Source organism: Excalfactoria chinensis, chromosome 9, assembly GCF_039878825.1.
Source record: "Excalfactoria chinensis isolate bCotChi1 chromosome 9, bCotChi1.hap2, whole genome shotgun sequence".
Classification (NCBI taxonomy): domain Eukaryota; kingdom Metazoa; phylum Chordata; class Aves; order Galliformes; family Phasianidae; genus Excalfactoria; species Excalfactoria chinensis.
The window spans coordinates 12,169,011-12,194,523 of NC_092833.1; the positions used below are offsets into that span (position 1 = coordinate 12,169,011).

Here is a 25,513-nt window from a genome sequence, read left to right on the forward strand (position 1 = left end):
TCCGCGGGCAGCGATGTCCCGCCGGGCTCCCCGTCCCCGCGCCCCCACCCCGCCCTGACCCCGCCCCGCCGCCCCCCACGCTCGCGGGTGTCCGCGCTCGGCGCCGCGCCACGCGGGGAGCGCCCGCTTAGCCCCGCCCACCGCCCCGCCCACTCCGACCCTCGGCAACGCCCGCGGGGCGCGGGGTGATGACGTCACGAAGACGACGGGCTGCGATTGGTCGCGGGAGCGGGCCGAGCGCAGGCGCGGAGCGCGGCCGGTGTGCGGCGGAGCGGCCATGGACGCGGGAGGCGGCGGCGGGCAGAGCCGGGTGCAGGGCGGGCCGGGGTCGGGCGGCGACGAGAAAACCCCTCAGCTGTGGGGCCGGGACCGCCGCGATCCGCCCGCGGGGCCCGAGAAGGAGCAGGAACTGGTGAGCGTCGCCCGGGGAGCTGAGTCACGGGGGGGCGGTGGCGTCATCGGGGCTCCCTCGGCCGCGTGACGTGATGCGGTGACACGGTACGGGGGGATCCGGGGTTCGCTGTCGCCGTGGTGGGGCCGCGGGGCGGCTCTGCGCTGTTGGAGGAGGAGCGGCGGTGTCCCCGTGAGTTGGGCCGCCCCTAAACGAACTTTGCTTCTCGGCAGTCGGAGGAGGACAAACAGCTGCAGGATGAGCTGGAGATGCTGGTGGAGCGCCTCGGGGTGAGTGCGTGCCCCGCGGCATGCGGAACCGGGGGGTAATCCCCCGTGCTCAGAGCTGTGCCCAGTGGGTGGCTCTCTGCTCGCTGTGCCACAGCCCTGTGGGTCTGACTTTAGCCCCGCAGGGTGGGGGGCTGCCCTGCTCTGCGTTTGCGGGGGTGCTGAGCCCAGAGTTAGTGCCTCACCGCTTCCTGATGGGCCTCTTCCGTGTGCAGGAGAAGGACACGTCTCTCTACCGCCCGGCGCTGGAGGAGCTGCGCAGGCAGATCCGTTCCTCCACCACCTCCATGACTTCTGTCCCCAAACCCCTCAAGTTCCTCCGGCCACACTATGGCAAACTGAAGGAGATCTATGAGAACATGGCCCCTGGGGAGAACAAGGTGAGCGCCGCCATCCCGTGTGGGCTGTGACTTGCCACGTGGGCACGGAGAGGGTGCTGTTTTCTGGGGTGCACTCAATCCCATGTGAGTCTGAAGCTCCAGCTCTCTGTCCCCAGCGCTTTGCAGCAGACATCATTTCTGTCCTGGCTATGACCATGAGCGGGGAGCGTGAGTGTCTGAAGTACCGCCTGGTGGGCTCTCAGGAGGAGCTGGCGTCGTGGGGGCACGAATACGTCAGGTGAGCCTGGATGGGAGCAGGGCTTGGGGTGGACAAGAACTGCTGCCTCACATCCCTGGGGCTGGGTGAGGCTGGTTCTGTGGTCGTGATGTTCCTTTCTCCCTGCAGGCACTTGGCAGGGGAAGTGGCCAAGGAGTGGCAGGAGATTGATGAAGCTGACAAGGCACAGAGGGACACGCTCCTCACCCTGGTCAAGGAGATCGTCCCTTACAACATGGCTCACAATGCAGAGCACGAGGCTTGTGACCTGCTCATGGAGATCGAGCAGATGGACATGCTGGAGAAGTACATTGATGACAACGCCTACTCGAAAGTGTGCCTCTACCTGACCAGGTGAGGGGCTGGTGCATCTGTCTGGCCCCTGGTGGGCTAAGGCTGCCCAGCTTCATTGACTGACACTCATCCTCACACACATCTCCTCCTCAAAGCTGCGTAAGCTATGTCCCAGAACCTGAGAACTCTGCTCTCCTACGCTGTGCCCTGGGCATTTTCCGGAAGTTCAACCGTTACCCTGAAGCCCTGCGCCTGGCTCTGATGCTCAATGATGTGGAGCTGGTGGAGGACATCTTCACCTCCTGCAAAGATGTGTAAGTAGAGGCAGTCCCTGGGCTCAGGGGGGCGGGTACAGCTGAGTAGGATCCTGACACTGCCAGATGTGGTTGGGGGCTTGGCTAGAGACTCGTGTCCCCAAAATAAAGATGAGTGGGAGCTAGTCATCTGGGCTGCTCTCGTATGCTTCTTGAACAGGGTGGGCTGAGGTATGTGACTGCTGTTTGGCTAGCATTAGGGCTGCCTGGGGGCTGGATGCTTTCAAAGCCTCTTCCCTTTGCAGAGTTGTCCAGAAGCAGATGGCCTTTATGCTGGGCCGCCATGGGGTCTTCCTGGAGCTGAATGAGGACGTGGAGGAGTATGAGGACCTGACTGAGATCATGTCCAATGTCCAGCTCAACAGCAATTTCCTGGCCTTGGCTAGAGAGGTGAGCATTGTGCTGGAGAAAGATCTCTGGGCTGCTCCAGGCTGGAATCTGCCCTGGCTGCCAGGCTTTGTGCTCTGTGGCAAGACCTGGGGAGAGATCCTTTATCCCTATGAGCCTGGCCATGTCCTGCTGGAAAGGCTGTCTTTATAGAGCAGCTGCTGTCGTGCGTTTGTGGGGAGATAACCCTCTTTTCCCTTGTCTCTGCAGCTGGACATCATGGAGCCCAAAGTACCAGATGATATTTACAAAACCCACTTGGAAAATAACCGTAAGAGCTCATGTTTTAACCTTGTCTGTCTCTGGATAGAGCAGACCCTATTGCTTCTGGTGGGCTTTGTCTGCTCCTTCCCCATGGCTGGGGATAGGGCCTCACCCCCTGCCTGGCAAGGGACAACTGTGCAGTGGAGAGCTGGCTTGCCTCACTCTGATCTTGCTCCCCAGGGTTTGGGGGCAGTGGTTCCCAAGTGGACTCAGCCCGGATGAATTTGGCATCTTCCTTTGTGAATGGCTTTGTAAATGCTGCATTTGGCCAAGACAAGCTGCTGACGGATGATGGCAATAAATGGTTGTACAAGAACAAGGACCATGGTGAGGGCTGGAGGTGTCTGTGGGCTTGGGGTTGTGATCCTTGTGGGCCCTGCTGAAAGTACGGCAGTTGGGTACAGCCCTGCTGTGTCCCCAGCCAGCAGACTGGTCACACTGACTTGGGCTTTTCTCCCTGGGAACCACAGGGATGTTGAGTGCTGCAGCTTCATTGGGCACTATATTGCTGTGGGACGTGGATGGGGGCCTTACACAGATTGACAAGTACCTCTATTCCTCAGAGGATTACATTAAGGTGAGTGGCACTGATCTCAGCCCTATGCTCACTTGGTACCAATCAGCCTGTCCTGGGGAGCAAGTGTAACCCATGGGGTGACATGAGTCACTGGCTGGCAGGGAGCTCCATGTGGTGGTGGTTGGTGCATAACGGTGCCTCTGTCTCGTAGTCGGGTGCCCTACTGGCCTGTGGCATCGTCAACTCAGGAGTGAGGAATGAATGTGACCCTGCCCTGGCCCTGCTATCCGACTATGTCCTCCACAACAGCAACACCATGCGGATCGGAGCCATTTTTGGGTAAGGGTCTGCCCTGGCATCCTTGGCTGTGTGGGATGGTGCAGCCATCCTTGACGTTCCTCTGGGTTCTCCATAGGCTGGGGCTGGCCTACGCGGGCTCCAACCGTGAGGATGTCCTGACTTTGCTGCTGCCAGTGATGGGGGACTCTAAATCCAGCATGGAGGTAGGGAGCAGAGCAGGGTGTGCTACACGAGTCCCTGAGAGCTCCTGTGGATGCTGGGGCTGGTTTGGGCTCTGCATGTCCTTGTGTGCTGTGCTGTGCCCTAAGAACATGGCTCTCTCCCCAGGTGGCTGGTGTGACGGCCCTGGCTTGTGGCATGATATCCGTGGGCTCTTGCAATGGGGATGTCACCTCCACCATCCTCCAAACCATCATGGAGAAATCAGAGACGGAGCTGAAGGACACCTATGCCCGGTGGCTGCCGCTTGGCCTGGGCTTGAACCACTTGGGTAAGGGAGGGCAGCACTGGTGGTCCTGTGGGCTGGGACTGCGAGCATCTCTTGGGTGCCCTGAGCTCTGTGCCTCTTCACAGGCAAGGGAGAGGCCATCGAGGCGATCCTGGCAGCGCTGGAGGTGGTGTCGGAGCCGTTCCGCAGCTTTGCCAACACATTGGTAGACATCTGTGCCTATGCTGGTGTGTTGAGCTGACCAAGGCTGAGGGAGGCGGGAGTGGGACCCGGCCTTCCTTCTGCTCATCCTTGCCCACTGCTGACCCCACAGGTTCAGGGAATGTCCTGAAGGTACAGCAGCTTCTGCACATCTGCAGTGAGCACTTTGACTCCAAGGAGAAAGAGGAAGACAAGGACAAGAAGGACAAAAAGGAGAAAGAAAAGAAAGAAAACTCAGCCGACATGGGGGCACACCAGGTAGGAAAACCTGGGCTGGAACGTGTAGCCCAGGCCTAGTAGCTGCCCTGTCTGGGGTCAGACCCAGAAGTGGCCCTAGCAGGATCCTCTGCTCTCGCTGTCCAGCCGGGCTGTAAGAGATTGCGTTTGGGGTTGGTGGTCTCTGCCTGGCATTTGGTACTGGTGTCTCTGCAGGGTGTAGCAGTGTTGGGCATCGCACTTATTGCCATGGGCGAGGAGATCGGCGCTGAGATGGCCCTGCGCACGTTTGGTCACCTGGTGAGTGGCAGCTGGGGGACAGTGTGGGGCTGGGAAGGGACCTGGATGAAGAGGGCGGATCTTCTCTTACATCTTGGCCTCAATAAGCTGGGTTGTGGATGCCCCGCCGTGCTCTTGCCCCTACCTGGGGTTTAATATCCTCTCTCTCCCCATTCCATGCAGCTGCGGTATGGGGAGCCCACCCTGCGCCGTGCTGTGCCCCTGGCCCTGGCGCTGATCTCTGTCTCTAACCCCCGTCTCAACATCCTGGACACCCTCAGCAAGTTCTCCCACGATGCTGACCCTGAAGTCTCCTACAACTCTATCTTCGCCATGGGCATGGTGGGCAGTGGTAAGCATGGGTGGCAGCTTGTGTGTCATGGGGGGCAGCCGCGGGACCAGGACGATGCTCCAATCCCTGCCTTCTCCAGGTACCAACAACGCCCGGCTGGCTGCTATGCTGCGGCAGCTCGCCCAGTACCACGCCAAGGACCCCAACAACCTCTTCATGGTGCGGTTAGCCCAGGTGATGATCCCACATTAGTGGTTGGGAAGAGGCAGGGTGGCTGTGGGACGGGGGGGCCACCGCGTGCTGCCCCGCTTTGTGCTCACATGTTTTCTGTGCCACACCAGGGCCTGACCCACTTGGGTAAGGGGACGCTCACCCTGTGCCCCTACCACAGCGATCGCCAGCTCATGAGCCAGGTGGCTGTAGCTGGACTGTTGACCGTCCTTGTGTCCTTCCTGGATGTGCGCAACAGTGAGTAACGCGTGCTTAGCCACCGTCCCAGCAGCGTCCCCTCCTTCCCGCAGTCACACACTCTTGCTTTCATCCCCTTTCAGTTATCCTGGGCAAGTCCCACTACGTCCTCTACGGGCTGGTTGCAGCCATGCAGCCCCGCATGTTGGTCACTTTCGATGAGGAGCTGCGCCCTCTGCCCGTGTCGGTTCGGGTTGGACAGGTGAGGGTGCAGCTGGAGCCCGGTGTGGGTGGCTGGGGGTTCTATCCCCATAACTCCTTGTCTCTCACTTTGCTTCTCCCCTGCAGGCCGTGGATGTGGTGGGTCAAGCAGGCAAGCCTAAAACCATCACCGGCTTCCAGACCCACACCACACCTGTGCTGCTGGCACACGGGGAGCGGGCAGAGCTGGCCACCGAAGAGCACGTGCCCGTGACGCCCATCCTGGAGGGATTTGTCATCCTGCGCAAGAACCCCAACTACGATGTTTGAGCTGGGGGGGCTGGGGGCTGAGAGCTGGGGATAGGCAGTGTGGGCTGGGGGGGGAAGAACGATGGTGGGGTTTTTGGGGGGGTTTTGGGTTTTTTTTTGTTACTGGGAGATGAGGAAATAAAGTATCCGTGTCCTGCTGGTGCTGAGCTGCCCTTCGCTTCGCATCCTCTCTTCCTTGTGCCGCCCCTGAAGGCTCTTAATGCCCCATAAGTGCCGTGGGGGGGTTGATAGCTTCACAGCTGCACTGGGACGCACTGGATGGAGGGGGGGACCGTGGGAAGACGTTGGGGAGGAGAACCCTGCCCGGCTCGGGGTCCGAGAGCAGCACACACACACAGCAGCACACACAGCAGCAGCAGCACCCAGAGCAGCACCCCAGGCGCCGCTCCCGGCCCGCTCAGCGCTCCGAGGTGCCGGCGGTGTCACGCGGTGCCGCAGGGGTCGTGGCTCCGCGCAGAACGTCCGTCCTCGGCCCGGCTCCGCCCCGCCCGTCCCTCCGCTCACGTGACGCGGGCGAGGGGGCGGCGCTCCGTCAGCGTCACGTGCCGCGGGCGGCCCCCGAGGCGGCTTCGTGCGCACCGGACGTCGCCCCGCCCCTCCCGCCCCTCCCCCCGGCGGCGCGCCCGGCCCCGCCCCTGCGCGCGGCGCGGCTCCGGAAATGGTCGTGCTGCGCTGCGCTGCGGCTGCGTCGGGCCGCGCGCGCTGAAGGAGACTGAAGGTAACGGGCGGGGGCGGGGCGGGCGCGCGCCGCGGGGGGGGGCGAGCCGGGTAAGGGGGGGGGGCACCGGACCCGGGGCGGCGGCGGCGGGGCGAAGTCCGGGATCTCGCGGTGCTCGGCCGGGCCCCGCCGCGGCGCCGCCGCCGCTACTCCCACCGCCGCTACCACGTGGGCGCCGCCGGTCTTTCCACCGTTATCCGCTTGCCGCGCCGTCGCCGAGCACCCGCGCTCCGGCGGAGCCGCGCCGAGCGCCGTTCCTTCCCCACGTGCCGCCGCCGCGCACGTGCTCCGCCGCCGGGCCCCGCCGCCGCCGCCGCACGTGGCGCGCCCCAGCGCCCCGCCCGGGCCCGGTGTAGGGCCGCGGGGCCATGGCGGCGGGCGGCAGTGACACGTGTCCTTGGCAGAGGCCGCGCCGCCGCGGGGGGGAGCGAAGCGCCGGGTGCCGCCCTGGGCCCTGCGCCGTGCCCCGCTCCGCTCCTTCCTCCTCCCGGGGCCGCCAAGATGGAGCCGGTCCCACCGGCCTTTTCTCCCCCCTCCCTCCCCCTCCTCCGCCCCGGGGTGACTCACCGCCGCCCCGCTCTGCCCCCCGCCCGCAGCCGGTCGGGCCGGTCCGGGGCCGCGTCAGGCGGCGGTGCCGAGGCCCGGCAGACGCCGCGGCGGCTCGACCCGGCCCGGGGGAACGGCCCCGTCATCGCCCCGCGGCGGGGGAGGAGGGCACGGCGGGACGCGGGCGGCCGCACGGACGCGGGGGGGGGGGGGAAGGCCGGAGGTGGCCGGACCCGGTAGGCGACAGCAGAAGGGGCTCCGCGGGGCCTGCGCCGCCCCCGTGAGCCGCGGGCCCGGGATCCCTTCGGGTGGCGCTTCGGGCCTGTAGGGCCGGGCCTCCGCCGCCTGCAGTGCGGCCTGATCCCGCCTCTGTGGCGCTGGGGGGCACCGAGCGGCCCCCTCGGCTCAGCGCCGTGCCGGGGTTGGCGGCGGGGCAGCCCTGGGCCCGAGCGGGTCTGGGAGCCCGGCAGCAGGTCCCGCGGCCGGATCCGGCCTCTTGCGGCACCTCGGGCTGACTGTGTCTCTTTTCCCCTCTCTCCCCTCCTGCCGTCCCAGTCAGTCGGATGAAAGGTCTCTGCAGGCCCGCTCAGTCGGCCCAGGTTTTTCCCGCGGGGGGGTGAGTATGGGGCGCTGTGCAGTATGGGGCGCTGTGCAGGCACTCGGGGGCCGCGTTGTGGTGTCCCTCCCTCTGGGCCCAGGCGTGTGGTGGTGGCGGGGAGCCCGGGGTGTCTTTGTGGGCCCGGTGGCTTGGGTGTCCCAAAGAGCTGCTGTCCCTGATGAACCTTAAAGCCCTTTTAGCCCCCCCCTCATTAACCAGGGCTGTCAGCGTCCTGATCGGGCCCCATCCAAGCACATGGATGGTATCAGGGCTGGTGGCTGTATTTAGTGCTGGGGGTCTTTCTGAGGGTTGCTACCCCCACGCCTGGGGGGGGGTGACAGGAGAGTGAGGGGGATAGCCTGTGCCGTGCTCACCCTAGGGCAGGGGGGCCAGCAAAGGGGCTGGGGGGCCGGCAGGGCCGCAATTGCTGACGCAGCCAGGCGTCGGGTTACAGGCACTGCTCATGGGGCAGCCCTGCTGGCAGGGAGGCTCCCCCCCCTGCCCTAACGCTGCCGTGGGACGCAGGGACCCCTCCATAGGGTGCAGCGTGGGGGGCACCTCCTCTCTCATGCCCGGGTGCCCTTTGCACTCGGGCAGGAAGCGTGGAACAGGGTGCCAAGTCCCTCCTGGGACCCAGCTGTGTCCCTGAAGGCGGGAGTGGTGGTGGTGGTGTGGTGGCATGGGGGGGACGTGGGAGCTGCTCCCTGCCCTCCCCGGTAGGCGTTTGCGGCATGAGCTGGGCTCCTGGCACCACCGGCAGGAACAGGTTTGGCCGGCCAGGGGAAGCGCTTAGTAGGTCAGCCGGGGTGGAGCCACAGGGCACCCCGGCGTCAGCCTCTGTCCAACTCCACCCCAGCTCCTGGAGCTTCTCAGAGGGGCTGCGCTGCCCTGTTTTAGGATAGGAGATTACTATAGGCACTGAGAATACGATGCCATCCAGCTTATGCCTGTGCCCGCAGATAGCGAGGGGATCCTTATGCACAACCACATGAAATGAATAAAGCTCCACAGCCCACAGGAGGAGCCCCGACAGCCCCGCACCCTGCCCCTTCTCCCGGACTTCCACAGGTAATACACGGCCCCTCCGATGGCTATTGGGGTGGGAGGCGCCCAACTGCCTCTCTGATTTGGGATGAGGCTTCTAGAGGCTGTGGTGCCCACTGGTTCCCTCTATGCAGTCAGCGTTCCCACCTGGTCAGACGGCACCTGTGATTTTTAACCCGACACCGACCTCACAAATGAATACGCCTTCTCAGCCGCGACAGGTAAGGGCTTTGGTATGGGAAGAGGAGGTTTCGGGGAGCTGGTTAAGATCTGCAGCCTCCTGACTGAGCAGCCCATGCTCTTCCTGGTTGGCCACAGCAGTGTTGGGGGCATGAGGAGCCTGATCCTGCCCTAGGGGGCTGGCGTGCACCTGCCCCAGATCTCCATCGTGGTGTCCCTTCTCCCCAGCTCTGGGGTGAGGGCAAACAGCTCCTGCAGGGCACCCACCGAGTGACCGCTCTTCTCTCCTTCCTCCCCTTTCCAAACCTTGCTCTCTCCTCTCTCAGTTTCCAGCAGGGCCTCGTGCTATTCACCAGCAGGTACTAACCAGTCCCTACCCTGCATGCTGAGCGCCCGGGGCAGCCCCAGCACCTGGTGCTGCACAGAAACACTTGGGGAGCACGTGGGGAGCTGCACCGAGCCCTAGGGGGGAGCAGGCTGGAGGAAAGAGGTTCATCTACTCAGTGGGATCAGCTGGAGGGGTTTCACTGCGATGTCCCCAAGTTCCTTGGCTGCCTTTGCATGAAGTCTAGTGCATGTGGCTCTGCCTGTGCTAGTCCCGGCCCGGGCCTCTGCTTCTGCCTGTGCCCTTCTCCTCATCCTTTTCTTCCTTCTTTCCGTGGGGTGGAGTGTGGGGGGGTCTTCTGAGGCAGCAGTTGTGCCACACTGCTGGCCTGTCCCTGACTAATGCAGCGCCCTGGGAGCGATAGTGTCTTTCTGCAGTGGACCCAGCATGTCCCTTAGGCTATGGGAGGCTGCAGCCATGGTAGGGCTGGGACCTGACAGCCCCAGGAGGAGACAAGGCCTTGTGCCCTGCAAGCTGGATGTGTCCCCCTGTGTCCTGCCTGCAACACTGTGGCTGTTGCCCCTGGGAGTTTGAGCAAAGCACCTCAGTCAGCTCCGAGGGACAGCTGGGGACAAACCTAGTGACACCCACACTGTGATGGGTCCCCCTTGCTCCATAGGGACCTCCAGAGGGGCAGGCAGCTCCCCACGTCCCCCAGCATGGGTGGATCTGGGCTGTGGCCATCATGCTGGGAGCTTGGCTGCTGCTCCTCCATCCCACAACACCAGGCTTGCACTATCACCCCCGTCCCACCACCCATACCCTTGTCCCATCCCAGCGCGGCAGCGGTAACTCCTGTCTCTCTCTTTCCCCTCTCCCTCTGTATGCGTGCACTTGCTATCAGGGAGGATTCAGGTCTCTCCAGGTAATGCTTTCTCCTTGCTCCAGCCTTGCCCTGCACACCAGACGTGCAGACACCTCCTTGCCTCTGTTCCCCAGCCCCGGGGTGCTGCCACCCAGCAAAGCAGCGGGCAGGAGGCAGGGGCTGCAGGGGCTGCTGGCTCCACTGGCTCCGTGTCCGGCGCGGCATGGCACAGTGGGACTGCAGGTCCCAGCATTCAGTGCGAGTGCCGGCCCCCGTTGCAAGGCACGCTGGGACCTGCCGATGAGCTGCGTGCAGCCGTGGCCGGCTTCGGGCGCTGCCGGCCCTGTTGGGCTGGGAGTGGGCTGTGCTGGGCATGAGCTGGGTCGGATGGAGCCAGGTGGGCCCCCCGCAGGTGCGTGGGACAATATGGGGGTGCCTGGAAAGGGGGGGGGGGTGTGGGTGGGACCTGCATCCTAGTGGGGGGGCTCCCCTCTTTAAATCTCCACCCAGGGGTGCTCTGTGTGCTTAGGATGAGTTTTGGGGTGGTAGGTGCTGTGAACCTTCCACCTGGGTTAGGGAGGGGGCCCGGCTCGGTTGCCTTGGAGCTTTGTCAGGGGGGTGCTGGTGCTCTGGCCTCACTGCATTCCTGTCTCTCCCAAAGCATTTCTACCAGAACAGGGCCCAGCCTCCTGCCAGCGCATCCCGCGTGCAGAGCAACACGACGGCCCGGCCTGGCCCTCCTGCCCATGTGTATCCAGCTGCTTCCCAGGTGATGATGATACCCTCCCAGATATCCTACACACCTTCCCAAGGAGCCTATTACATTCCCGGACAGGTGAGGGCTGTGCCCCGGGCTCTGTGGGAGGGGGCTGGGTTGGGCCCAGGGTTGGAGCCCAAGTTTGTTCTGGGGGGTGGAGGGGGTTACTGTGGTTCTCTGAGCTGTCCCTGACTCCATCAGGGTGTTGCACAGCTCTGCAGAGGGGCAACATCCGTGGGATTCTGTGGGCTAACCCTGGGTACTTGATGCTTGTCTTGTGCCTCGTGCCCTGCCGTAATGGCACACACTGGTTTGGTATTTGCCTGTGCCCTGCTGGGATTATAACCAACTTCTCCCCTATTTCAGGGTCGTTCAACGTACGTTGTCCCAACGCAGCAGTACCCGGTTCAGCCTGGTGCCCCTAGTTTTTACCCTGGAGCCAGCCCCACAGAGTTTGGGACTTACGGTACAGACTTGGGGGATTAATCCGCTTGCCATTGCTCTTCCATCTACGATGCTTCATCCCTTTTTCTCCTCTCACTCTGGCCTCCCTGCAACCCTGCAAGTTGGTGGGCTGAGCACAAATTCCTCGTCTCTGGGCTTTGTGAGGTGCATTCTGTGACTGCTGACACCACCGCACGCTCTTTTGGGATTGTGGGGGGGCTCTGTGTCTCCCAGTGCATTCCTGAAGGCCATGCATCGTGTTCCATCTGTCCACCCACCTCCTTTTCCAAATCGAGACAGATTAATGTTTAACTGCCCAGGCAGAGGGACAGGGCAGACTTTATCCCCTTTTCCCCTTGGCTTGCAAGCTGATGGTGAGTGGTTGTTTGGTGCTGCCTCCCCTGCCCGAGCCAGCTGCATGTCCTGGGTGAGCAGAGTCTGGGCAGTGACTGCTCCACGCCTGCCCTCTCCCGGAGCTGGGGAGTGGTGGTAAAAGCAGCCCCCCCTCCTTCCCCCGGCTTGTATGCAGCCACCCAGGCTGTGACTATATTTAGGCTTGGTCCTTCCCGGGAGGCCTGGCAGACTCAGAAATGTGAGCTGAGGCCTCCGTCCCGTCCCCGGTATGGCAGCAAAGCAAACTGGGGCGGAGAGGGGTTTCTCCTGAGCCAGGTATGTGTTTGTCCTCCCTCCCTTTTGTCCCATCAGCCCCTCGGAGGGAGGAGGTGGCCCCAAGCATGGCCATCTGGGCCCAGTCCCAGCACTCGGCCCATTGCTGCACTGATCCATAGTGCCTGGAGTGTGCTGGGTGGTTCTGTCCCCTGGCCTGTAGCCTTAGGGTCTCCTCCTTCCCCATCCACCTAGCTACTAGAGGGATTTGAGGCCCTTCTGATGTTCCCCCAGCCTATCACTGGGGTCCTCTTCTGTGGCTTCATGGCTTCCCCAACATCTGGCCCCAACCCCATGCTGCTTCCCTGGGCAGGCAGGCTGGCTTTGTGTCACGCGTGGGTCACCAGAATGGGGGCAAAGTGGCTGTCAGTGTGTCACTGAGTGAGTTCTGTGTTCAGTGTGGCTGAGAAATGCTAGAGCTGGGAGGAGGCCAGGGTACGGCTGCCCCTGTCCCTCCGTGTGCTGGTGTTGCAGTCACTCCCTGTCTGAGGCACGATGCAGCCTTGGCTGATGCTAGTCCTACCTAAGACTCTCATCGCATGGATAGCTTGGGGAGGAACACAGCACCTTTTGGGGTCTGGTTCAGGGCCCGGTGTTGCATCCAACCCTCAGCATCATTCAGTGCTATGAGTTCAGTTCACAGTGGTCTGAGTGGGGAGCCCAAGGGTGTGAATGAATGGAGGGCGTGGATGGGGCTATGTGGAGCCGCCCTTAGGCTGCTGCTGGCCCAGGAGAGATAAGGTTGCTGGCAGGAAGGCAGAACCCATGGAGCCAGGGCTCCTGCACCCAAAGCATGGCTCAGCATCCCAGAGGGACTGGCGGTGTCCTGGAGCCGGTGGGCACGGCTGGGTGTGGGGGCGGCGCAGGGACGCCGCGTGTCATAGGGAAGGAATTTGGTCAGGCCTGTCAGGTGGGTTGGGGTGATGCAGGCCAGATGCAACTGGGGTTCTCTGCGGCGTGGTGTGGGCTCCCCCGGCTCCTGGCAGTCCCCTGCATTTGTGGGAGTGGGAGGACTGGACTCAGTGGGTGCACGCTGGACATCTGCTGCCTCTCACGCTCTCTCCTCTCCTCTAGCGGGTGCTTATTACCCGGCCCAGGGGGTGCAGCAGTTCCCAGCGGGGGTCCCCACTGCCCAGGTCATTGTGAGCCAGCAGCCATCGATCCCCCCAAAACGAGAGCGCAAGACGGTAAGGAGATGTGCACCTTTGGTGTGGGGGAGATGTGTGCTGGAGATGGGGATGGTGCTACGCCTAGCAAGGGGCACGCTGCTGGTGCTGACTCTTTCCTGGCTGCCTATTGTGCTTGGTATGCAGCACACCAGCTGGGGGTGGTGTGAGGCTGTGCACCTGGGTTGGGGGGCTCGGTGGGTGCTGACGACCTTGGCTGTCCCAGCAGGCAGCATTGTGCTGAGTCATGGCTCCAGGGGGGTGGGTGTGCCGCGGCTGCCAACTGCTGTCTGCTCCCGGAGATGCCGGTGTTCAGAGGCCTTACGTGGGTCCTATTTATAGTGAGGAGCCAAGCAGCTGCTGGGCCTGCATTGCACTGCAGGCTGGGGGACAGGGGGTGCTGCTGGGCTGGGGATTTCTCCAGGAGTACTGATGGAGAGGCATTGGTGCTGCTTAGGCTGTGCTCTTGTTGGTACCTGTCAGCTGATTCTTTTTGCAGATGAGTGAGAGCAATAGCCATGCCTCTTCTTTGTACTGGACCCACACATCCCACCAGGGTGCCCTGCAGCTCGTGCTTCACGTGCACTGACTGTAGGGATGTGGGATGCCTACAACCCCTTAACCAGCGTGGTGCTGCCCTTGGTCCACCAAGCCATGGAGGCAGGCACTGGTCTGAGCGTAGTGACGCCCTCGAATGGCTGGGAGCACCCTGCTGGCTCTAGCTGCTTGATGGCATCTGAAACAAACCCTCCCCTGCACCATTCCTTCTGGCCAGGCAGTGGGATAGCACCCTGTCTGTGAGGATCTGCGCTCTGTAGAGAGGGGACATATAACTGGCCAGGTGGCCCTTGGGTGCTGTGTTCCCCACTCTACTGACAGTCCCCCTCTCTCTGCTCTGGCCCACAGATTCGGATACGAGACCCCAACCAAGGTGGCAAAGACATCACTGAAGAAATAATGTCCGGAGCAAGGACCTCATCTACACCCACCCCTCCCCAGGTCAGTGGTCCCCATTTTCCCAGCTGGGGTGCTGGGAGATGCATGGCGTCCTGCTTAACTCCCTCTTTGTCTCCTTAGGCTGGAAGTGGTTTGGAACCCCAGGCTAATGGAGAAACCCCTCATGTAGCAGTCATTGTCCGGCCAGGTATGTGCACGCACTGGGGGCTGGCTGTGCCACACTGCTTCCTGGCACAGCTGGTGCCAGGCCTCATGCCAGCCCCACAGATCACTTGGGGCTTGTGGGGATGGACATGTTCCCTGTGTACCTGGAGACCAGCGTTTCCACTGTTGGTTCCAGGAGAGTTTATGGGGACTGTCTTTGCTTGGCCTGGCTGTACCCTGGGCACTGGAGGACCCCCATCATCCCTGTTCCCCGTTTGTCCGCTTAATGTGGGTTGGCACATCTGTCCCTTCCCTACTGTTGATGGAGATCTGGGGCTTGGGGGGGGATGAGGGCACGGCAGGGGTCAGAGCCCCCCACTAACACCTTCTTTCTTGCAGATGACCGCCCAAAGCCTGCGCTGGTGGTGAGCAAGCCTGTCTCCCTGGAGCCCAGCAAGTCAGCGTCCCCGTCGCCTCCCCCTCCCCTCATCCCCGAGGTGGAGCCTGTGGTGATGCCAGCTGTGACGCTGGTGCCAATGGAGCCCCCCGTGGAAGCGGACACTAAAGTGGAGCTGGGCGAGGCGCCGCCCGACCTGCACCAGACGTTTAGCGCTATCACTACAGTGCCAGGGGCAGGGGAGTTACCCCTCGTGCCCCCACCTGACATGGACACGGTGGCTGTGGTGGAGGAGGAGGTAGCGGAGGAGGAGGAAGAGGTTGCTGTTCCTCTCCTGGAGCCCACCTTGCAGGCGCCCACCCTGCCCGAGGTGCCATCGGTGCCTGTTGCCCCCCTCATGCCGGCTGTGCCCCCGGTGCCAGCTGCGCCATCACCGCCGCTCGTTGTCCCACTGGTCCCCGAAGCACCTGCCAAACCCGCCTCTCCCAGCCCACCGCCGCCCCAGGAAGAGCCCTGCCCTGAGCCTGTTGCTGAGCCTGCTGCTGAGGCCAATGGGGTTTTAGAGGAGGTGCCTGAGCCTCAACCTGAGGCACCTGTGTGCCAGCCGGTGCCCGTACCCGTCTCGGAGCCTGCCCCGGTGCCCGTCTCAGCGCCCACCCTGGACTCCCCCATTGTGCAGCCTGAAGAACTGCCCTTGCCCAACGGGATGGAGGGCTCCAGCAAAGTGGAGCCGAGCGAGGAGCAGCCTGAGTCGGACATCAGCCCAATCTCAGAGCCGGAGGAGCCAGCGCAGCCTGGCACACCCACCTCACCCCCAGCGGAGGAGGAAGAGGAAGAGAGTGAAGGCCCTGCTGATGCCCAGGAGCGGAGCTCAAGTCCAGCCCCTGCCCCATCACAGACCTTGGAGGCGACTGTGCAAGGTTTGGGGTGCTGGGGGGGGTGGCTACTTGGGTGAAGTGCTTGGTATAGAGTTGGGGGAGGTGTAGAACAGGGGGATGGGGCACGTCACCCTGGGATGTGGTGTGACTATGGCTCAGTGTGAGGAGATGTGTGGTAGTGCCCTGGCTCACAGGGTTTTGGGACACTGGGACATGTGGGTGTATATAGGGTGCCTTAAGCACTGGTATGAGGAGGATGTGCCGGGATTATTTGATGTTGTTCTGAGACTTTGGGGATGTGGGGGGAGGGTGTGTGCTGGGGATGAGGTGGATGGATGGAGATGTGCTTCTGAGAGACTGTGGAATTACAAGGGTTATAAAATATAAAGGCACCCTTGAGTGGAAAATGGGGTGCCTTGGGATTATGGTGGTGGGGGGGAAGATGTTCTATATTCTTGTTTTTTGAGGCACCCCACACAGATGGGGTTAAATGAGGGATCTAAAGGAGGATTGTACACCCTGGGGTTGGGTGGGGGAAATAGGGTGTGTTCATAGAAGTATGGGTTGCAGAAGTACAGGTTTCCATAGGAAAGTATGGGGCAGGTGTGGTTTTGGGGTGCGTGTCTTTATGAGGTAGTACATAGGGCTTCTTGGGTGGGGATTGTGCATCCCGTGGGCAGTGTATATGGGAGAAATATGCATGGTGATGTGTCTGTAAGGGAGATGGGATACCCTTGTGCACAACCCTGCACAGGAGCTGGAGTGCTGTGAGGATGGGGAGCCCCGGAGGCTAGGGAAGGGTGTGGATGTGGTGCTGCATTATAGCACAAGATGAGCAGGGGTGTGGATAGGGAAAGGTACGGAGTCTCTGCATGGTACTGCGTGTGTGAGCCATCAGTGCATGGGTACCATGGCTGGGGTGGGCTGTGCTGGGAAGTGGGACCCCATCTTCACATTGCTTGGTGCTACTGGGGCCGCACCAGTGACCCCAAAGCTGGCACTGGGCCGTGTGGATGCTGCGTCAGTGCCCAGCCCTCACATCCTTGCCTCTTTGCTAGTTGCTGTGTCGGTGCCAAAGAAGAAGCGAAGGATGAAGGATCTGAACAAGAAGGAGGCAGTAGGCGATTTGCTGGATGCCTTTAAAGAGGTGAGTGTCCCAAAGCACCTGAGGGTCCCTTCGCACTCCATCCCTTCTTGTGATGAATTCTACTTTGTGCCATCGTGTCTGGGCCACTGATGCTCTGTGATGGTAAAGAGGATCTGAGGGAGCAGGACACTTGGTGTAGGGCAGAATGGTAGAGCTGGACTCGCAGCGTGACTGTTGTTCCCATCCCTCCCCTGGTGCAGTCTCAGATCAGCGACAGTGCCTCAGAGGTGGAAAACAAGCCTCCCCCTTCTGCCCCTGCCCGTGAAACAGAAGAAGCAGCCCCCACTCGTCCCCAGGAGGAGTCGGAGGAGACGTGGGAGGAGAAGGAGGACAAGCTGGCCCCAGAGAAGGGCAAGGCTGGGGACCAGAAGTACCGCTACAAGGAAGGTGAGCCCTGCCTGGGCCTGTGAGGCCTCTGATGAGAAACACGGATTCTGGCTTCAGAGATGGGGAAGCTCTGGGTGGTATGGGCCAGCTGTCCTAAGCATCGTGTGCTCCTCCTGTCTTGTTTGTAGGCTTTGCACAGTGTTGTGGACAGAGACTCTGGCTCATGCGTCTTGAGCAGGAAGCCAGTGGCATCAGGCTCTCTTAAGCAAGCAGGGTTGTGTTGGTGGGGTGCCAGGCCAGGGCAGCTCTCTGGTTGTCTCAGCCCTGTCTTGCTGCTCCCCAGCATCACAGTCCCTTTTTTCTCTCCCATTGCAGAGCAGTGGAAGCCATTGAATCCTGAGGAGAAAAAGCGGTATGACCGGGAGTTCCTGCTGGGCTTCCAGTTCATCTTTGCCAGCATGCAGAAACCTGAGGGGCTGCCCCAGATCACAGATGTGGTGCTGGACAAGGTTGGTGCGGTCCTGGAAATTGGGGTTTGGGGGTTGGGTACCTCTGCTCTGCACCATGACAGGGCTGGGCAGGGACCCATCTGCTGTGCTTTGGGTCCTGCTGCAGCACATGTGATGTGAGCAAAGCGTGGGGGGGGAGTATTGGGAGCTCTCTGGGGCCATATTTCCAGTTCATTGTCCCGGCGCTGAGGCTGGGGGATGGATCAATTCCTCCTCTGCCCCCCCGGGCATCCTCAGCCCTGTGTACCTTCACAGGCCAACAAGACCCCATTGCGGGCACTCGACCCTATCCGCCTCAGCGGCATGAACTGCAGCCCTGACTTCACCCCCTCCTTTGCCAACCTTGGACGGCCTGTCATGGGCAACAGGGGTCTGGTGAGTATCTGCCTGCTTCTCCTTTTGCCATGCTGAATCCCCTTGCTTCTCTGTGATGATCAAGCTTTTGAGCCACTGTGTCTGGGCCACTGATGTCAGTGATGGAACTGAGGATCTGAGCAGGCAGATGGGGATGTCGCAGGAGCTGGCTGGCATGGCCTGTCCACCAAAAGGGCTGGAGCAAAGAGTTGAGTTCCGTCTTCCTGTGTCAGCCCTCAGGGTTGGGTCCTCGCCGCTCACAACAGACTCAGAGGAAGGAGCCCCGCAAAATCATTGCCACTGTGTCCCTCAATGAGGATGTCAAGCTGAACAAGGCTGAGAAGGCCTGGAAACCCAGCAGCAAGCGTGCCTCTGAGGAGGAGGATCCTGAGAACATCAAGACACAGGTAGGAGTTGGGAGCAGGTGGGTGATGCAGCTGCTACCCACTGAAGAGAGCAAGGAGGTGTACCTGACTATTGCTGACCCTGTTGTCCTTACAGGAACTGCTTCGCCGCGTCCGCAGCATCCTTAACAAGCTGACGCCCCAAATGTTCCAGCAGTTGATGAAGCAGGTGATGGAGTTGTCCATCGACACGGAGGAGAGACTCAAGGGTGTCATTGACCTTGTCTTCGAGAAAGCCATCTCGGAGCCAAACTTCTCTGTTGCCTACGCTAACATGTGCCGTTGCCTTATGGGGGTGAGCAGGGGCTGGGGGCCTGGGATCTGTTAAGGACTTTTGTCTGAGCTCTGCAAGGTGCCGATGCCTCTGCGTGGGGTGGGCAATTTACCTCTAGTAAGAGGGAAAAATGGGGTGTGTGGCTGTCAGGTTGAGCACAGAATTTTAGCACAGCATCTCAAAGAGGTAAGATGTTTTTTCTCTGCTTTAAGCAGTAACCAGGGGTTGGGGCTTTTGTGGGAGGCACAACTCACACTCCTCTGGGCTGTACCTCTACCTACAGCTCAAAGTGCCCACGACAGACAAGCCCACAGTGACTGTGAACTTCCGCAAGCTGCTGCTCAACCGCTGCCAGAAGGAGTTTGAGAAGGACAAGGATGATGATGAGATCTTTGAGAAGCGGCAGAAAGAAATGGATGATGCCAGTGCTGTGAGTCGGGGTGCAAGCTGCAGCTTGGGGCTGGTACCAAGCCCTCAGGTGGTTCAGGGCTCTGACCTGCCCTGGTGTGACCCTTGCAGCCCGAGGAGAAGGCACGCATGAAGGATGAGCTGGAGGAGGCGCGGGACAAGGCCCGACGGCGGTCCCTGGGTAACATCAAGTTCATTGGAGAGCTCTTCAAACTGAAGATGCTGACAGAGGCCATCATGCATGACTGCGTGGTGAAGCTGCTCAAAAACCACGATGAGGAGTCTCTTGAGTGCCTTTGCCGCCTGCTTACAACTATTGGCAAGGACTTGGACTTTGAGAAGGCCAAGGTACTCCTTGTGCTGCCCCATCTTGTGCTGCCCCATCTTGCCCTGCCCTGCTTTTAGGAGGAGTGTGACCATGATTCTGTGCCCCTACAGCCCAGAATGGACCAGTACTTCAACCAGATGGAGAAAATCATCAAGGAGAAGAAGACGTCATCCCGAATCCGTTTTATGCTGCAGGATGTGATTGATCTCAGGAGGGTAAGGCCTGTGGCCTGCTATCCCCTGCTTTGTTTCATGGAGCTGTTGGCCTATCCTCTGAGTGCCAGCAATCCGTGTGTCCTTGAGAGCAGAGATGTGGGTATGTAAGCTGTGGCCAGCCCCAGAGACACCATGCTAGCTCCCAGCCCTTGGTTAGCATGGCAGCAGTAGTGGGCACATAGTAACTGGCGGCTGTTTAATGCAGGGAGCTCCTGAAATGGAGCCCTTTTGTGCCAAAAGCTGCCACAGCACACAGGGAGCTGTGGTGGCTGAGGTGGGTGGGCCTTGGGGACTGGACAGATTGGAAGGGGGAATGTCTCTGCCTCCATCCTCCAGCTGTCTGAGTACCCCCTGCCCTGCTCCTCTGCCCTCTGCAGAATAGCTGGGTGCCACGGCGAGGAGATCAGGGCCCCAAAACCATCGACCAGATCCACAAAGAGGCAGAGATGGAGGAGCATCGGGAGCACATCAAAGTGCAGCAGCTCATGTCAAAAGACAAAAGGAGAGGACCTCCTGGACCATCCATCAGCGGTGAGTGACTTAGGGCCACCAGAGACAGGTTATCCTGCCACTGCTTGAGGTGGGGCTGTGCCCGACTTCTGCCCCCTTGTGACCAGGTGGACGCAGCAGCCTGGTTGCAGATGACGGCTGGAACACCGTGCCCATCAGCAAGGGCAACCGGCCTATTGACACTAGCCGGCTAACGAAAATCACCAAGGTGAGGCTGGGGAGAATGTTGTTGGGCTGCCTAGCCCCAGGTCTTGGTGCAGGGCTCAGAACCGACTCTGTTCTCTGCCTTTAGCCTGGATTGATCGACTCCAACAACCAGCTCTTTGCGCCAGGCGGGCGACTGAGCTGGGGCAAAGGCAGTAGTGGAGGGTCTGGCGCAAAGCCTGCAGATTCAGGTAGGTGGCGTGGGGCCGGCTCGTTGGTGCCATTGAGTGGGAATGGGAACCCTTTCTCCCAGTGGTTCCTGTACTGGGGATATGCCGAACTCTGAGGCTCCCCTCTTTTCACGCCCAGCATCTGATTCAGGGCGACCAGCCACAAGCACCTTGAATCGCTTCTCAGCACTCCAGCAGTCCACCCCAGCTGAGAGTTCAGAGTCCCGTCGCGTGGTGCAGAGGTGAGTGTGCTGCACCTGATGGGCTGGGGAAAATAACCTAGAATGGGCAGTGGTCAGTTGGCGTGTGGGTAAATAGAATCTGATGTCCAGGCTGGAGTCATCCTCTGTGGCAGGATGGGTCTGTGGGCATGGGCTTGGTATGGGATCACTGCATTCTTGCGGGAAAGGCAGTCGCTGTCCTGAGCTGCACAAGCCCCGTTGCCACCAGAAATGGGAAGGCAGATCTTTCTGCTGTAGCTTGGCACTTGGAGGACAACATCTGGGTGCTGTGTGCAGTCTAGGGCTACCAGGAATAGAAATCCAGGGGTGGGCCTGGGGGTTTCTTACAAAGACCACTGGGGGTAGCTGGAGCTGAAGTGCAAGATCCCAGACACTTGAATTTGTTCAGTCAGGGGAAGAAATAAACCTACTGCAGCAAGGGGAGGTGTGGGGAGGGTGGAGGCTGACTGCCCTCAGCGTTGCTGAAGGTCAGAGCAAAGGATGGCAATGGGGCTTGCTTTGGAACAGGGAGTCTCTTCCCATGAGGAAAGAGTAATAGAGGAGGAACTGGAAAGGGCTGGGAATTGGAGTGGGACTGCGTTGCCTTGCGTAGCTCTGCAGAATTTGGGGTCAGAGGAGCGTGGCGATGGACTTCTTCACACTGTCCTTTCTCCTTCCACCCAGGAGCAGCTCCAGCCGCGACAGGTCAGAAAAGGCTGGGGACAGAGGGGACCGGGAGTCACGTTCAGAGAAGAGCAGTGACCGTCTGGAGCGTCCCGATCGGGGTGAGCGGGGAGAGAGGAACAGGTCTGCTGTCACCAAGAGGAGCTTCAGCAAAGAGACAGAGGACAGGAGCAGAGAACGGGAAAAGCAGAGTGGCCCTGAGGTTGTGCGCAAGACTGCTAGTATGTCAGAGGAACGGGACAGGAGCCGAGAGACAAGTGAGTTGGGGAGGAGAGGTGTCCTTGAAATCTGGCTGTGGGCTGTGGCTCTGCTGGTCCCAAGCAGCGCCTGATCCTTCTGCTCTTCTCAGTTAAACAAGAGCCAGCACCTCCTGCGGCATCGCCCAAACCCATGCTGTCAGAGGAGGAGCTGGAGAAGAAATCTAAGGCGATCATAGAGGAATATCTGCACATCAATGATATGAAGGTGAGAAGAGGAGGTGGCCGGGCACCCACAGGATGTCATCTGCTTCTCCAGGCAGCACTGCTGCTGGACAGGTTGCTGGCAGTGCCAGGATGAGGAGCAAGGGGCAGGGGCTGGCTATGGAGTGGCACTGACCCTTCTGTCCCCGCAGGAGGCCCTGCAGTGTGTGCAGGAGCTGGGCAGCCCCTCCTTGCTCTATGTCTTTGTGCGGAATGGCATCGAGTCCACGCTTGAGCGGAGCACGATCTCCCGCGAGCACATGGGGATCCTGCTGTGCCACCTGGTGAAGGCTGGCACGCTCTCCAAGGAGCAGTACTATAAAGGGTGAGGGGCTGAGGCAGCTTGTCCCCAAAGCACTGTTTGGCCTGCTTTTGAATTCAGCTCTCATAAAAGCTCCTCCCAGCTGAGGGCACAGGAATTACTGGATCCCAATGCCCCCTTCTCTGCCCTCCAGGCTGCGGGAGATCCTGGAGATTGCAGAAGACATGGAGATTGATATCCCACACATCTGGCTGTATCTCGCCGAGCTCATAACACCTATCCTGCAAGAGGAAGGCATCCCCATGGAGGAGCTATTCAGGTGGGAGCTTTACTCCTTTTCAGGGCTGCTGTGGGGTCCTGGTGGGGGCACGTGGTAACAACTATGTTGCTTGTGCCCCACAGGGAGATAACAAAGCCCCTGGTGCCCCTTGGGAAGGCCACCACACTGCTGGTTGAGGTGCTGGGCTTATTGTGCAAGGGCATGGTAAGTGCATGGTGCTCACATAGTTGCCAGGGGTTGGCTCATGGAAGGGGCTGAACCCTTTTGCGCACAGAGAGAGTGACTGTGGGCATTGCCCCGTGCTGTATCTGGGAACTGGGGCAGCTGGCACTGAGGGCTGACTTGAGGTTTTCTTGCAGAGCCAGAAGACTGCGGGCAAGCTGTGGCGAGATGGGGGCCTGAGCTGGAAGGAATTCCTGCCTGAGGACCAGGACATCAACAAATTCGTCACAGAGCAGGTGAGAGCTGGACTGTGGCTCCCAGACCCTGCTGCTGGGAGCAGCTTTCCGCTGCATTGCACCTAACAGCTCGTCTCTCTCGCGTCTCCCAGAAATTGGAGTACACGATGGGGGACAACTCGGACACGCCAAGCTGCAAGGAGTTAACCTCAGAGGAGCTGTGCAAGCAAATGGACAAACTGCTGAAGGAGAACTCGAACAACCAAAGAATATATGACTGGATTGAGGTGAGGGTGAGGGCAGAACGCCTGCAGGGCATCCTCCTTGCTCAGTTCACATCTCATCATAGCCCTTCTCTCCTTCCTTCAGGCCAACCTAAGTGAGCAGCAGGTCTCATCCAACACATTTATCAGGGCCCTGATGACATCTGTGTGCCATTCAGCCATCATCTGTGAGTACTGGGGGGAGGCGGGGGCCTGGTGAGCCCTTGCAGCCCCCTCTCACACCTACTCTCCTGCAGTTGAGAACCCGTACCGTGTGGATGCCCTGGTGATCCGCAACCGGGCCAAGCTGCTGCAGAAGTACATGCGGGATGAGCAGAAGGAGCTTCAGGCACTCTACGCCTTGCAGGCTTTGGTGGTGAAGTTGGACCAGCCTCCAAGTGAGTGTCACACACAGGGATGGATGATGTAGGGAGTTTGGGGGGGGGTGGCAGGTGTGTCCTTGCTAACAGAGGGTGTCTGTTGGCTGGGGAGTAGCAGGGTTTTCCCTTCTGTCCCACACAGACCTGCTTCGGATGTTCTTCGATGCTCTCTATGATGAGGACGTCATCAAGGAGGAGGCCTTCTACAAGTGGGAGTCCAGCAAGGACCCAGCCGAGCAGCAGGGCAAAGGGGTGGCCCTGAAGTCAGTGACAGCATTTTTCACCTGGCTCCGGGAAGCAGAGGACGAGTCAGACAACAACTGAACGAACAGCTGTGAGGAGGAGGAGGAGGAGGAGGAAGGGGGGAGAGCGCATGGGGCACCCTGGGGTGTGACTCCATCCCCTCCCAGCCCTGGCCCCCTGGACTTGCTCATGCCGGGGCCGAGGGACCTGTTGTGCCCCCAGCAGCATCGCCCTCACTTTTTATTTCTCCTCTCCCTCCTCCCCCCCGCCCCGTTTCTGTTGGCCAGGCCTGTACTAGTTTGTCACGATAATAAATGGATGCTGATGGAGGCGGCTGTCGCTGTGGGTCTGCTCCAGGCCCCTTCTGTCCCCCCCTCCCAGCACAGCACTCTGTGTCACCGGGAGTGGGGTCTGAGCCCGCCAGGCTTCTGTCATGGGGAGGGGGTCGAGATGGGGAGGATGTTTCCCTTCCTCTCCCCTCTCCTCTTCCTTCTCCTGCCTCCTTGCTGAAATATAGAGAGATTATATATATATAAACTTATTAAATTTGGGTTGGGGACAGGAGTGTGATTTCTCCCCCTCCCCTGTCCTCTCTCTATTCCCCTGTCACTGCCTGGACTCCTCCCTATGGTTTTTTATTTTAAATATAAATCATTCCCCCCAGCTCCTGCTACGACACCTGGGGAGGGTGCCTGGGGGGTGTGGGGGGGTAATGTGTGACCCTTTCTCTCTGGGCCAGGCCAAGTCCCCGTCTTCCCCCCAGAGTCCCCATCCTCCCCACCCCAAACGTTTAAGGCCACAATTGGGCAAAGCGACGGGGCGGCCCCGCATCCGCGTCCCCTGTATTTATAGAGCACCGGATGTGACGAGCCGCACGTGTAATTATTAAAACAAGGATTCAATAACTGGTCACGTGAATTTGTAAATAATTTTTTTTTTTTTTTGCTTTTTTTTTTTTTTTTTTTTGCTTTTTTTTTTCTTTCTTTATGGAGTATTTAATTGAAGATTTAAAGGCATCTTTTCACCTTAAAACTGGAAATAAAAAGAACATTGCTAAATAACGCCCCCGTGTTCCACTGTTGCCGCCTGGCCCTATGTCCCCTGTCCCTTGTCTCTTGCCCCCTGGGCTGGCATGGGGGTGCCCCAGGGAGGGCCATCCCAAGGCAGACGGTAGGTACCTCCCTCCTGGGGCTGGGAGGGGGGTGTGTGGTGCTCAGCTCTCCAGGGTTGGATGTTCCTCCATGTCCCCAGACCCCGCTATTCATGTGGCCCAGGGTGGAATGGGCCTCAGCGCCAACGTGTTGGGGAGAATTTCCCCATCCCCAAGCACCGTGTATCCCTCTTGCTGTGGGCATGGAGGTGGCAGGAGCTGGGAGATCCGTTTGGTGCAGTTCTATGGTTGGAGGGGAAGGGATACGCTAGGGTGCTGCCTTCTGTCTTAGGGGAATTTCTCTCTGCACCCTTTGTAGTCTTGCAGCAGATATGGAGGCAAGACTGGATGATGGCTCCGGCAGGTAGGTCCCTGTGGGGTGTGCTGGGGTCGAGGTGTGAGGTTGGCCTATGGTGTGGTGTTGGCCCTATCTGGGGCTGGTGTTGGCTGTGTTGAGCTGCTGCTTGCTGAGTCACCCTGGCCATAGCCTGGAGGGCCCAGAATAATTAACCAGAGGCCGTTCCCCAGATTAGAGGCTGATCTGGCTGAGCTGCAGCCCTGGCAGCACTTAATGCTGGGAAGCATTTGGCAGGGAATGGCTGAGCAGGGCTCCTGGGAGCCATAACCATAGGGCTCCCTCTGCCCATGAGCCTGCGAGGGCCGAAGGCCCCAAGCCCTGGGCTGGGGCGGCACCCGACAGTGCTGTCAGTAGGTTCAAGGGTGGGCAGCCCTCTGTCTGCGACGGGGCTGCTCGAGGTTTGGGGTGCGGCCTCCAGCTTGGTTCTATGGGGTGGTGATGCCAGACGGCCCCTGCTCTGTGTCTCTCTGGGGGATACCTGCGCCGCTCTTTGGGGCGGGCGCTGTCCGCGGTGCTGGCACGGCGCTCTCCTCGGTGCCCGGCCTTCCTCCC

The 25,513-nt window shown here is 60.4% G+C and overlaps 2 protein-coding genes and 2 non-coding genes across 14 annotated transcripts; all 4 read left to right on the plus strand.

Annotated features, from left to right (window-relative positions):
- Window positions 1–217: 217 nt before the first annotated feature.
- Window positions 218–5,878, plus strand: PSMD2 (proteasome 26S subunit ubiquitin receptor, non-ATPase 2). The gene is made up of 21 exons (XM_072344179.1): window positions 218–412; window positions 625–681; window positions 894–1,058; window positions 1,175–1,296; window positions 1,405–1,629; window positions 1,725–1,883; window positions 2,129–2,273; window positions 2,481–2,541; window positions 2,715–2,861; window positions 3,005–3,111; window positions 3,263–3,390; window positions 3,467–3,554; window positions 3,679–3,841; window positions 3,925–4,026; window positions 4,113–4,258; window positions 4,433–4,516; window positions 4,679–4,847; window positions 4,927–5,021; window positions 5,129–5,255; window positions 5,339–5,457; window positions 5,544–5,878. Exons 1-21 carry the CDS (start codon window positions 278–280, stop codon window positions 5,724–5,726), a joined length of 2,727 nt encoding a protein of 908 aa, XP_072200280.1. The 5' UTR covers window positions 218–277; the 3' UTR covers window positions 5,727–5,878.
- A 468-nt stretch (window positions 5,879–6,346) lies between these two features.
- EIF4G1 (eukaryotic translation initiation factor 4 gamma 1) lies at window positions 6,347–24,373 on the plus strand. Of its 11 annotated transcripts, none has more exons than XM_072344089.1 (35): window positions 6,347–6,444; window positions 7,546–7,606; window positions 8,548–8,656; window positions 8,767–8,853; window positions 9,139–9,171; window positions 10,042–10,062; window positions 10,664–10,837; window positions 11,126–11,225; window positions 12,944–13,056; window positions 13,942–14,034; window positions 14,113–14,179; window positions 14,536–15,453; window positions 16,470–16,558; window positions 16,759–16,945; window positions 17,261–17,394; window positions 17,632–17,769; window positions 17,982–18,155; window positions 18,250–18,447; window positions 18,710–18,856; window positions 18,946–19,182; window positions 19,273–19,377; window positions 19,755–19,908; window positions 19,995–20,095; window positions 20,180–20,282; window positions 20,401–20,503; window positions 21,167–21,423; window positions 21,516–21,631; window positions 21,780–21,952; window positions 22,083–22,208; window positions 22,292–22,373; window positions 22,529–22,627; window positions 22,720–22,854; window positions 22,937–23,018; window positions 23,088–23,228; window positions 23,353–24,373. In XM_072344089.1, the coding sequence occupies exons 3-35, from the start codon at window positions 8,582–8,584 to the stop codon at window positions 23,532–23,534; spliced, it is 4,944 nt and encodes a 1,647-aa protein (XP_072200190.1). In that variant the 5' UTR covers window positions 6,347–6,444; window positions 7,546–7,606; window positions 8,548–8,581; the 3' UTR covers window positions 23,535–24,373. The 11 variants fall into 11 exon arrangements, with proteins under 11 accessions (XP_072200190.1, XP_072200192.1, XP_072200193.1 ...); XM_072344091.1 differs by having other exon boundaries at window positions 20,413–20,503; XM_072344092.1 differs by having other exon boundaries at window positions 17,650–17,769.
- On the plus strand, window positions 16,603–16,679 carry LOC140256484 (small nucleolar RNA SNORD66). Its single transcript, XR_011904751.1, has one exon. It is a non-coding gene; the product is annotated as a small nucleolar RNA SNORD66 (small nucleolar RNA).
- LOC140256485 (small nucleolar RNA SNORD66) lies at window positions 17,815–17,892 on the plus strand. The gene has a single exon (XR_011904752.1). It is a non-coding gene; the product is annotated as a small nucleolar RNA SNORD66 (small nucleolar RNA).
- Window positions 24,374–25,513: the final 1,140 nt, after the last annotated feature.